We start from the raw sequence: 13713 nt of genomic DNA, 5'->3' as shown, positions 1-13713 counted from the left end.
AGAGCAGATCCAGATTTCACCTAATAACCAGCCATTATAACTGCAGTATTCTGGAGTTGTTACACATGCCCTAGTATGTCTACACCTGTTGTTCAGGCTCATATCACAGTTCATTAAAGACTTAAAGAGTAATGAACTGTGATGACAGCCTGAACAACAAGTGTAGATGTACTAGGGCATCTATACAACTCCAAAATACTGCACTGATAATGGTTATTTACTAGTTTAAGTCTGGATCTGCTCCAATAAAACTAGAACAGAAATGACAACTGACTGCTGGTCTTTACCACTCTGAAATTTATATCACGGTCATGTAGCGCATTACGCTTTCCTAATGGAAGGTAATTTGAGAGGAGAAAGTGTCATGGATATGATCACGCAACTGGGGAGAGCAATCATTAAAATAGAGGCATTTTTCATTGTGGTGAGATTTTTTTATCAGAACATTATAATCATAACTATTCAAATTATCAAATCATTCTGTTGACTACCACCTGTATAGGAAGAAATGACCACCAAAATAAAGTAAGAGAAATCAGATTGCGTACTAAAATATGTACTTGCTCATTTTTCTCACACACCATTTGAGAGTGGAAGGTAGAGAAATAGTTTGAAAGATATCCTATTATTTGAAAGATATCCTATTAACACTTTGTCAGATCTCTTATTTATGGATTCTTCCATCGTTTCATGGTAGAACAATTTCACATTTAAGGTTCAATAACAAGCAAACTTTTTGTTCTACTGATTTTTGTTTATTTCTAACTAGTTTTCGGTTTATTGGGCCACCTTTAAGAAACAACTCTCTAGTTTCCACAAGGGACACAAGTTCTTAGGTAACCAAAACTCATAAGCAAAGATACAATCCACCTGCACAGAATGTTGTGCACCAAACTTTCATTCCCCTTCCCAACACAACTTTGTCAAATACTTAAGTGTGTACTGCAGAGTAATCATGGAGCTGTAGCTATGGAGTCATTCTACTTTAGGCCACTCTGGATAATTGTTTCTATGTATTATTTAACAGTTTTCCAGTGATTTATTACCAATAGTGTACTCCAACAGTCGTGGAGCTCATGGAACCTCTAACTTTATCCACTAGATCATTAATTTAAATTGTAAACAGTACTGGCACTGTGACAGTTTCTTGAGGTACCTTTGAAATTACCTTTACATCTGTTGATTTTGTTTCATTAAAAACAACTTGTTGAGTTCTCTCTGCAAGGATGGTCTGAATCCAGCCACGAATCTCATCTGATACACAGTAATCTTTGTCTACCAAATGACAGTGAGCAGCTTTGTCACACGTCTTCCAAAAGTCAGGGAATACAGCAGCAACCTAAGTGCCTTTGTGTACTTTGTTCTGAATCTATTGGATAAATAGGATCAGCTGTGGTTCACTAGACATTGATTTTCAGAATCCCTGTTGATTTTCATAGAGGACATTTTTGTTTTTCAAAATTTTCATAATACATGACTATAAAACACATTCCACAGTTCTGCAACAGACTAATGTCAGTAACATACTTCTAGTTTGCACAGACCTGATATCCATTTCAAGTAACGTAAGAATGGGCAATATAAGAAAATTGTAGTTTTCTTACTTAAGTTATGGATTACGGGAGATAATTATGTCAAAGTATCTCACAGAATGAGCAATGGCACAAAAAGTTGTCAGTAGCCAAAACTTTGCCAGCCCCCCTACAAAATGAAAATATATATACTTCTCTCACCACTTCAGTCCTGAGAGTATGATACATATAGAATTTTCAAAGTTCTTTCATTTTCCTGAAATGTGTGCCAATGTCAGATGACATACACAAATATTATTTGCTACTTTATTGAGAAAATGAATAAAAGATAGTCATCGTGTTTGGGAGAGAATTGGGAACTTCCCAGCATATAGTTTTTCTAAAATCAGAGACATTACTTTTAGCAGGTCTCAGATAATAAATTACGTAAGATCAAAAGAAAAAAGATGAAAAAAGGATTTATTTATGTGAGTGTAAAATCTCTAATGCATTATCCACAGTACATTACCCAAATCAGTTGTTGTATTAAATATTGTTGCTACAGTCACATCTAGGCATGTTATTGAGGACTTAGCAGTGTGAATACTGGTCTGATGCAGCTATCCATACTAATCCATCTTGTGTAAGTCTCCTCATCTCTGCATAACTGCGACCTGCATCCACTTGAATGTACTTACTGTAGCCATGCACAACCAAACTGACTATTCCTTGATGCCCCAGGACCCACACTATCAGCTGATCTCTTCCTAATCAAGAGGTGCCACAAATTTCTTTACTCTTCCTTGGTTATCTGACATGTTTACCTAATCTTCAGAACTCTTTTGGAGCACCACATTTCAAAACCTTCAATTCTATCCTTGCCTCCCATGTTGCAAATCCATACAAGGCTACACTTCAGACAAGTATTTTCATGACATACTTACTAATACTTAAATTTACATTACATTTAAATATTTCTAGTTTCAGAACTGCTTCCTCTATTGTAAGTCAACATTTTATATCACCTTTACTTCTGCCATTGTTAGATTTTTCCCTCCATATAGGAAAACTTGTCTACCTTTCAATTGGCTCACTTCTTAATGAAGTTCCCTCAGAATTATCTTGTTTAATTTGACTACATTCCATTACTCCAGTTTTAGTTACACTGATGGTTATCTTATAACCTATTTTCAAGACACCATCCATTCCAGTCTGTCTCTGGCAGACTTACAATGTCATCAGCAAGCATTAATGTAGTTATTTCTTCTTCCTGAACTTTAATTCCCTTTCCTAATTTCTCTCTGGTTTCTTTTACTGGTTTTTCAAAGTGCTGACTGAGTAATATGGATAAAGGGTACAAATCTGTCTTAGTTCTTTCTGAACTACAGTCTCACACTTACGTCCACAACTCTTACAAATGCAGTACTGTCCGAACATGTGTTAGATCACCATTTGCTCCCTACACTTTATCGCTGATACCTTCAGAATTTCTAAGAATGTGTTTCAGTCAACATTGTGAAATAATTTCTGTAAATTTACAAATACTATAAATATAGGTTCGCCTTTTTTCTGTTTATCTTCTAAAAAGATAAGTTGTAGTGTCAGTATAAATCTCGCGTCTTCCTAGCATTCATCTGGAACCCAAACTGACTTGCCTCAAGGTAAGCTTCTACCAGTTTTATTTTTTTCTGTGTGTAATTTGAGTCAGTATTCAGCAGTCATGCCTTATTATGCTGATGGTTCAGTAGTATTCACATCTGCAACACTTGTACTCTTTGGAACTGCAGTTATTACTTTCTTCTTTAAGTCTCAGGGTATCTCAGCAGTCTCATGTATTATGCATTCTTCACGGTCCTTACATGGATCTTAATAATTCTGTATCAATGTTGCCTATTCCAAATGCCTTGTTTTGACTTAGATTTTTCAGCAATCCTTCAAATCCTTCTTACATTTACCAGCATCCTTAAGCCAAATAAATGCAGGGCTAAGTCATGTGATAGAGGACTTAGGGTCTTTATGTAAGGACTTTACAAATGAGGATCATGTAGTGATAGTGGGTGGGATGGGAAACAGTTTGGACAGGGATGGGGCAAGGTTCACAGGAGAGCTTCTGTAAAGTTTGGAAGGTAGGAGGCAAGGTATTGGTGGAAGTAAAGCTGTGAGGACGGGGTGTGAGTCGCGCTTGGGTAGCTCACTTGGTAGATCACTTGCCCGCGAAAGGCAAAGGTCCCGAGTTCGAGTCTCAGTCCGGCACACAGTTTTAATCTGCCTGGAAGTTTCATATCAGCGCACACTCCGCTGCAGAGTGAAAAATCTCATTCTGGCATATGACAAGATAGCTTCCCTGACTCATGGCACCAACATTCACTTTGTTGAGCTATTCCAGCATCATGATCGACCACACCTTGATGTAGCTGTGAGGTGAATTAATGTGGGGTTAGGGATGGCTCTGAGAACAGCAAACTTTGCTCATGTTTCTCTGGTCCCCATCAGGACTATCAACAGATGGGGTTTCCCTAGGCATGGCCTACACCTAAAAGAACTGGGAAGGGAAGATTGGTACAGCTGACTCATGGAAGTATAGGGGGTGGGTCTCAGGACCTGTTGTCATGGGTAGGAAAAGTAAGAATTTTTTAGGATAAATCCAGATAGCAGGCCCCTGCCTAAAGAGTATCTCCAGCAGTTTAAAAAATACTGAAACAATCACTCACAAGTCAGATTTTAACACTCCAAATATCACACATACCAGATGCCACAAAGAAAAACAAACCATTGGAAAGAGTAAAATGGGGCATTTCAGAGACTTAACAATCTTTCATAAAAATATGCAATCAATAAATGATAAAATACAACTATTATAAGTTGAGCTCCAATCTCTGAAGCACATAGTAGTTTGTGATACTGAGCACTGGTGTAGAGACTTAGAAATCCAACATGTAGTACTATCATTGTATGAAAGGGAAAACTCTTACTGCAGAGCTACTTCAAGGGGTGGGGGATCATGCATTTATATCAGAAAAGGAACACACTTCAAATCAAGACATGACCTCAGTACCGTAATTGAAGACAAACACTTTGAAATATCAGTTATTGAATTAAACGAGCTTGATATCACAAAAGAATTAATCATTTTGTATGTGTATAGATCTCCCAGTGATAGCATGGACACTTTTTTCAATAAATTAACAAAATTTGTAGGTAAAGTCTCAAGTACAAAAGTAAACATAATTCTGTGAGGGGACATTAACATCGACACTAATATCATAAATGAATCCACCAGCACCCTTCAAAGTTTTGGCTTGTCCCTATTGGTCAATAATGCACTTAGGGTTACCACAATGACTGCATCAGTAATTGATCATGTGGCCACAAATATGGACAGAGAAAAATGTGATGTAAATGTAAAAGATCTCGGACTATCAGACCATCTCTGTCAAATAACAAAATCAGGCATTGAATCATTCCATAAACTGCAAGCCTACAAATGACATCTATCAGAAATCAAAATAAAATATTTTTCAAAAGAACTAGCAAAACAAAGCTGAGATGAAGAGTATAAGGAAACCAATGTGAATATGAAATTCTCCAAATTATCTAAATTGAACTCTGAAAAGGCATTTCCAAAAGTATGCATGTCTGTATCAACATCTCACAAAAACAGATGGCTAACAGCAGGTATTAAGAAGTCCTCCCAAACACCTAAATACCTCAGTTCCACAAAAAAGAGTTGCGATGATCCAGAATTCTTAAATTTCTGTCACATATGCAAAAAGATTGTTAGGGAGGTGCTGATTGCAGCAAAAAAGTTGTTTAATGACAAAATAATATATAATGCAGAGAAAAAAAGCAAAGTAGTCTGTGATGTTAGAAAAGGAAGCAGGGAGAGGCAAACAAACTCAGAATAACATGCTGCTAAGGGAGGGGGATAAGGTAATAAATGATCCACAACACCTAGCAAACTATGTAAACAAACATTTTTCAAGTATTGCAGAGAATTTACAGCAGAAATTGCCCTAACAAATTTAACACCTGTGAATAATGTTGCACTAAATACAATGATGTTACTTCCAATAACAGAGAATGAAGTCAATAAAACTGTTCAAAAACTAAAAAATAAAAAGTCAGTAAGCTTAGATGAAGTACCAATGTGTGTACTGATACAATGCATAGAGATTATACAAGGCCCCTTAACAAATATAATAAATGAATCCTTCACATCAGGGACATTTTCAGAGCAGTTAAAACATGCAAAAGTTGTACTTTTGCTTAAGAAAGATATTGCAGAAGACATAGAAAATTACTGGCCCATTTCCCTGCTGTCGCCATTCTCAAAAATAATAGAAGCCATTGTGGAAGACAGATTAATGAATTACCAGAATTAATACAGTCTTTTAAGCAAATCACAGTTTAGTTTCTGAAGTGGCAAAAATACGGGGTCAGCCATAGTAGAATTCACAAAAATTGTACTTGAGGGTCGTGACAAAGATGAGTGCTTTTTCGATGTTTCTGAGGCCTTTGATACAGCCAACCACAAGATTCTATTAAGTAAATTAGAATCATTAGAAATAAGAGGGGTAGCTAATAACTGGTTTTGATCATACGTAGCAGATAGGGAACAAAGATTAGGAATAACACATACTTCATATAGATCTAAACATATAGTAAAACACTTACCATAACCAAAATACATTAATATAGGGGTTCTGCAAGGTAGCATATTAGGACCAGTACTATTCCTGATACAGGGTGTTACAAAAAGGTACGGCCAAACTTTCAGGAAACATTCCTCACACGCAAAGAAAGAAAATATGTTATGTGGACATGTGTCTGGAAACACTTACTTTCCATGTTAGAGCTCATTTTATTACTTCTCTTCAAATCACATTAATCATGGAATGGAAACACACAGCAACAGAACATACCAGCGTGACTTCAAACACTTTGTTACAGGAAGTGTTCAAAATGTCCTCTGTTAGCGAGGATACGTGCCTCCACCCTCCAGCGCATGGAATCCCTGATGCGCTGATGCAGCCCTGGAGAATGGCGTATTGTATCACAGCCGTCCACAATACGAGCACGAAGAGTGTCTACATTTGGTACCGGGGTTGCGTAGACGAGAGCCTTCAAATGCCCCCATAAATGAAAGTCAAGAGGGTTGAGGTCAGGAGAGTTTGGAGGCCATGGAATTGGTCCACCTCTACCAATCCATCGGTCACCGAATCTGTTGTTGAGAAGCATACGAACACTTCGACTGAAATGTGCAGGAGCTCCATTGTGCATGAACCACATGTTGTGTCGTACTTGTAAAAGCACATGTTCTAGCAGCACAGGTAGAGTATCCCGTATGAAATCATGATAATGTGCTCCATTGAGTGTAGGTGGAAGAAACTAAAATGAGCTCTAACATGGAAATTAAGCGTTTCCGGCCACATGTCCACATAACATCTTTTCTTTATTTGTGTGTGAGGAATGTTTCCTGAAAGTTTGGCCGTACCTTTTTGTAACAACCTGTATACATCAATGACTTTCCCAGTAGTGTTACTCATGTTGAAAAAATTATCTTTGCTGATGTCAGCAATATTATAGTCACTGAGAAAACAAGAGAACTACTTGCAGAGAAAGCAAATGAAACTCTCAAGGAAGTTTACGATTGATCAACAAGTAATAAAGTGACATTGAACATAAATAAAACTAATGACATGAATTTCAGTTTGAAGAGGGAAAATGACAATGTTAGATTAAATTTAGATGGCAACTCTATAGACTGTGTAAAAAATACAAAATTTCTAGGAATGAATATTGATTCTCAGTTGAAGTGGTGTGAACACACAAAGCTACTTGCAAAAAGAATATAATCAGTGTGATATCACCTTACAATCCTGCCAACAGTGTGTAACATGCAGTGTCTTCTAGTTACATAATATTCATATGTACACTCATTTCTTAGCTGTGGCATTCTTTTTTGGGGAACAAATGCGCAAAATATGAACACAATTTTCAAACTCCAGAAAAGAGCCATAAGAATAGTAACCAAAAATAGCAGTTGAGCTCCTTGAAAAGATCTGTTCAAAACACATGGAGATTTCACATCCAAAATATTGATATTTAATGCAAAAACAGCTGTGTCCATGACCATGGAACATAAGCTAGACTTAACTTACATTTGCCAGAAAAAAATAAACATAAAACTCAAAACAGCATTTTTTATCAAGGAACAAAACTATACAATAAATTACCAAAAGAGATTAAAGAAATTCAAAAAATACACTTATTTAAAAAGACAGCTAATCATACCTGTTATACATTGAAGGATTACTTAGGTAGAACAGAGTAGGGGTTTGATAAAAAAAAGTTATACAAATAAATAATAATAATAATAATGATTATAAAACATCCAACATTCCACATAACACCTTCACACTATGTTTTTTTTTCCTTTTTTTCCTTTTCTAGAAAAACTTACCCCCAAGCTATGCATAGCACAATACTAACACTGCTTCCTCTTTCTGAGCTCAACATCTCATTCATTACAGAGGGATGCTGACTCAGTTTTTCAGGATAGCAAATGGAAAGTTGCGATATAGAAAATGGTCCAGAGATCACCAGTGTGTGTGTGTTTGTGAGTATAGTGAGTGGAGTGTTATGAAACAATGTGTGTATAGTGTGTGCAGTGACTGATAGTGAGATGTGAGTGAGCAGTGTGGCATTACATTATTTAATAAGTTATTTGTAAAAAAAGTATTGTATACCAGGAGTAAATCTAATGATTGTCTCTAACTAGAAGTCTGTAAATGTATGCGTATATGAATTAGCTTATTTTAAATTGGTCTAAACTTGTAAATATTTTCAGATGTCCTACATCCTTGTAAAAAGAGATCTACAGATGAATAAAGCTGCTGCTGCTGCTACTACTACTACTACTACTACTACCATCTCATCTTAGCCTATTACCTTTCCATATAAGTTTCTTAAAATGGAGTAGCCTCCTGTACGTTGCTCCTACCAACTGGCCTTTTATTACTTATATACTACTGGCTTGCCACCTGAGCTGTTGACATTCTTACAGATGCTTTTCTTGTCTCCAAAGGATCCCTTAATTTTCCCATATCTAGTATCTTTCATAGTCATGCGTGTTTTTGCAATTTCACAGTTCCCCTCTAGCTATTCCTAATTTGCTATTTTGCAATATCAGTTAATCTCATTTTATACACTTCTGTATTCTGTTTTGTCTGCTTCATCAGCTGCATTTTTCTATTTCCTTAACTTGTCAATTAAATACATTATGTCAAATGTTATCCGAGGATTTCTACTGGGACTTGTCCTTTCATCTATTTGTCTTCTGTTGTATTCCTGCCCCTGTTTCAGTCAACAGTAGCCTAATGTGACACTTGAAACTCTCAATAACATCTTGTTCTTTCAACTTATCCATGTCCCATCTCTCAGTTTCCTATTTGTTCTGTTTACCACCAGACTGTCTGTCATAGACAGAACTTCGATATAGCATGCACTGGACATGCTTTAGAATAAATATTTAAGTTAGTAAGCACTGTTTTTGAGGATCATACTTACATGTCCCTTGCTGCAAATAAACCAGGGCGAGCCCCCATTAGCTCAAGCATAAGTTACCATTACAAAACTATCTTTCTACAATTTTTTTTTCGGTTTTAATCTGTAGTTCACAAACAATAAATTATGGTCAGTATTCAGTTTATTCACCATTGACCACTTACAGTGGAATAGGTCTGAACATTAAATATACAATTAACAATAACTTTACAGTAAAGTTTTTACAATTTAATTCCACTTCTTTTAGGAATATTCTTATATACTAATGTCAATGATTATTTCAAAATGTCTTATAAAATGGGTGTTTGAGTAACCAGTCATAAATCTTACGTTTGAAAATGTTACTGGTCAGTGACCGAACAGACGTTTATTGAAGAGTTTTAAACTCATTATTTTGTGTGAGTTTGTAGTCTTAGTGAGTTTGTGTCTTGGTATGTTGAAGTACAGTTTGCCTCTGGTGTTGTGGGGACGTGTGTTCTCTTTGTTCTTGAACTTATTTAAGTTGCTTTTGACATTAAGCAGTGCTGTATAGTTGTATAGATTCAAAACAGTTAATATCATGTCTTTGATAAAGACAGGGCGGCAGTGTTCCCAATGCTTACCTTTCCTCATTATTCTGATTACTTTTTTTTTTGGAATTTTCAGAATTTCACTGACAAAGCAAGAATGTCCCCATAACAATATGCCGTAGGAAATGTGTGATTGAAACAGGCCAAAATATACCTCCTTTAGATACTCATCAGTGACTACATCTGTCAGTCTCCAGATTAGATAACACACTCTTGCTATTCTCTTGCAGAGTCCACAACTGTTCCTAAAAATGTTTTGGAGTTTAAAAATTGTTTTCTAAAACTTTGTCTCATTATTATATAATTTGCATGTCTCTCCTGGTCTCTCTTATGCATACAACCTTCTTTCATTTTCATCAGTTTCAAAAAACTACAGAAAAATCATGTGATGTGACAGTCTTTCCATTTCATGATCATAATTCCATATCTTTAAATTATAGAATTATGACCCCTCTTGATAAGAGTAATATAGCTAGGCCTGTCACAAAAGTCGTCATCGCCAGACCTGTCATCAATAAAAAAATTATCAGGCTGTGTAACTCTTGCTGACAGAGGGTGGTTTGGCCCATGTTATGGTGACATGCAATACGCTTTAAAACAAAAATAAGTAATTATTTGTTAGCAGAAATAAGATTTGCTAGGTTTTTAAAGCATTTTTTATACAATTTGATGACAACATTCCCATAAAGAAATGAAAAATAACTGGCAAAGGCTTCAAAATTTTATTACCTTGCAACTGAAGGCTGAAAACATTGTTTATTTGCTGTAGCCTTATATCATTAAAATTTTATCTACAGTACTGTAAGCAAGTTGTCAGTTTTGGCAAAGAAATGTCCAGTACAGATCAAGTTAAGGCAGGTGTTCCACAGGGATCTGTACTGGGACCTTTCTTGTTCCTGATAATGATTAATGACCTGCCATCATTTATCAAATACAGTACAGTGCTGTATGCAGATACTATTTTCCTTCGCAGATGATGATTTTCATAGTCTGATTTTATTAGTGATGATGTTAGTAGTCTTAAAACTTGTGTTGGGAAGAAAAGTAATCAAGCAAATGTATTCTTGCTGAATGAAAACAAAACACAGCAGATGGTTTTAGTCTAAAAGACAAGCTTTCATCGGATGATCCAAGTTACATTAAGTTTTTGTAGTATATTTAGATGATAAATTGTCTTGAGAACAACATGTACAGTATGTTAGTGATAAGATATCAAGACTAATTTATTTGTTAAGATGACTTATGGATTGTGTATCTTAAATATGTGTCAGGATATCCTAATTTTAATTTTTCCAAAGTATAATATTATATGGTAGTATTTTATGGGGTAGCTCTAGTTCTGTGCATGAGATTTTAATATTGCTATTACAGTATCATATTTATTGGTTCTGTATACAAGGCACACTGTAAACCTTTGTTTTGTGAACAAAAGATCTCGACTAATAAATAAACTTGTACAAATACTATGTTTTAATTTACACAACGAAGAAGTTACCAGCAGAAAAATGCGAAGAAAACATACACTGTTACAACACAAGCAGCAATAGGTGCATTTATTTTCCATACTATAGACTGTATTAATCAATTAATGGTTGTTAACTTATGCAGCACAAATTATTTAATAAGAGTCCACAAACTGTATAAGATTTACCAGAACAAGCGTTCAAACAAAAACTGAAAGACTGTTTGGTAGCCCTACCACTCCACGGTTTAAAGAAATTGACCAACTGTAACATAAAACTGCAATGTTAATAACTAACCTGTTGTTTTTTTTTTCATTATCAGCTCTATTATATTGCGTGTTTGACGGCCTAATGACAATAAAATTATTGTTATTATTATTTATTATGTTACTGTTCAAACACACAATATCAGAAAACTGAAAATTGGCATCAAGTGATAATATTTTCAAAATGCCTATTGTTCATCCACCATCTATCTAGTTGTTCATCAATTCACATGTTTGTGATTTCTTTCGAAACGAAACATACGAAATAGGATGTGTCTAACATCGCAAAGTAGACATACCGAAAATCAGCCTTCATTCCCACATCAACGAAATTTGCGTAGTTAAATAAGCTGTCAACATTTGCTTCTATATACTTCTGAAAAGCCATTAAATTCAATTTTTCTGTATCAGCATTGGGACGCGTTTTAAATCGTCCGCCTAAACAAATGACTCGTACATGTTGCGTGATGTATGTGTGTACTGTGTAATAATTCAAAGATAACAAAGAGAGATAGTTAATCTTAGAAATAAAAGTGGATACAAAATTTTCTCTGACGAAAATGACAAAGCAGCAGAGTAGTATTTATTTATTTCGTAGTCAATCTCGCTAAGTGAAGACTAGCGACAGAGTTCAGTTATTCGATTTTGTAGTTTGGTGCTAAACTGTATACAGTAATGCTTTTGTGTTGCTGTTAAGTGCCGTGGAAAATGGGTAAAACTGGCTTGTTTGTGGTAAGCAATCCAAGTAGGATCAGACGTTTTTTACCAGTTATTCAAAAACACGTGCAGAATACACTTTATGTGCAGTTCACGCCCAGCCGTAGCAACCTGGTTCCAAGTAGCTCACAGAAAAATGAAACCTTTTTGACGCCACCCCACCACAGTCAAACAGTTATAAAATTATATTCACAGACAGCTGTTTCAAACCATAATTTGGATGTGAGAGTGCTTCTTTCTGCGTTCAGAGATCCATTGTTGTCCAGTATAAGTACAAGAAAAAAAATCGAAGTTGTCTTTTTTGACCGTACATATAATAATGATGAAGTGCATCGATTTGTGAAATCCTGTTTATCAAATGTAACACAATCATGTGAAATAGTTACTTTAAACGATGCGAGCACAAATGATAAAGAAGACGAAGAGGTTGAGAGCCCAAGAGATAATTTCTACGTTAAAACATCACAGCATAATATTATGAATAATAAGACATTAAAGGTGTATGATAATGTTGTTCTTGGAGGAACGTTTGACCGACTGCACTTGGGACACCGCATCATTCTTAGCGAGGCTGTGCTACATTGCACTAAAAGAATCACAGTTGGTGTGACGGATACCCCAATGTTGCAGTGTAAGTTATCATATTTATGCTTTTTTAAGTATGTTGTATAAAGTCATTTTTCTCACCATACTTAATGCATGGTGTATGTTGCTGAACACTCACTGTCAAAAAACCATTATGCTTTTTGATATAGAATTGTTAACTCCATAGTGAATTTGAACTAATTTCTAGTACTATAATACTGTATACAGCTTATAATACAAGTATTTATAACCCAGTTGCTTTCAGACAGGAAATGACTTCTAAGATACAAATTTATGTTGTTCTGATAGTGAAAAATTACTGTATGTTAAAAATGTTTTTGCCTGAAGTATCCTAAAGACTTTCACTGGTTGAGATGATGCAGTTGGTGAAATGTTTGGACCATGCTAAAGAGGGGTGAGCTCTAGGTTTTTCTTACGGAGTTGTTTTACAACATTTGGCACCTGAAATGTTTCTCTCTCTGAAACGTGAACCTACCAGTATTGCTAGTTAGCTCTGGTCTTGGACAACATAATTGCTGATGTAAACAGCTTACTGAAATCCATATTTGTAAAATAATAATAATAATAATAATAAATAAAAATTGATTGTTACTGTGACATCACATATATTGGCTACACCAACTCACATACATACTGTCACCTTTCAACCTGACCTATATACTTAAAAGATCTTGCCATATTGAAATGAGCTTCTTTATTAAGTCATCTTGACCATTTGTTGAGTTCATGTGGAGGATCTCAAGATTTTCTATAAGACCCTACAATAAGGAAGTTAGCGATAAACAATTACAACAAAGAAATTAGCTACTGAAGTAAAAAATGGACATTATCTATAAAACTTGTTAAACTGAAAAGTGATAGGTCTCCTTTTGTGGGAATGTAGTGCCATATGGTACTGATTAACAGAAAAAAGAAAGAAATGAGGAATGAGATTGGTATACTTAAGAACAAAATTAATTTAAAAAAAAAAAAATCACAAAGCTATGTCAAGAGAACTTGGACACACATTTCCAAA

The 13713-nt window shown here is 35.3% G+C and overlaps 2 protein-coding genes across 2 annotated transcripts in view; one reads left to right on the top strand and one right to left on the bottom strand.

The window, feature by feature from the left end:
- The window catches only part of LOC126175707 (ankyrin-1-like), a 222625-nt gene extending 210819 nt beyond the window's left edge, over positions 1–11806 (bottom strand). The window contains exon 1 of the mRNA XM_049922640.1: positions 11675–11806. The gene's annotated coding sequence lies outside the window, so the exon portion shown is untranslated. The remainder of the gene's footprint in view (positions 1–11674) is intronic.
- A 105-nt stretch (positions 11807–11911) lies between these two features.
- Positions 11912–13713, top strand: part of LOC126175704 (bifunctional coenzyme A synthase) — a 121815-nt gene continuing 120013 nt past the window's right edge. The window contains exon 1 of the mRNA XM_049922639.1: positions 11912–12723. Coding sequence (XP_049778596.1) covers positions 12084–12723 — 640 coding nt within the window. The 5' untranslated portion in view covers positions 11912–12083. The remainder of the gene's footprint in view (positions 12724–13713) is intronic.

This window comes from Schistocerca cancellata, chromosome 3, assembly GCF_023864275.1.
Source record: "Schistocerca cancellata isolate TAMUIC-IGC-003103 chromosome 3, iqSchCanc2.1, whole genome shotgun sequence".
Classification (NCBI taxonomy): Eukaryota; Metazoa; Arthropoda; class Insecta; order Orthoptera; family Acrididae; genus Schistocerca; species Schistocerca cancellata.
Note: the sequence above shows the minus strand (reverse complement) of the source record. Positions and strands in the feature narration are given on the sequence as shown.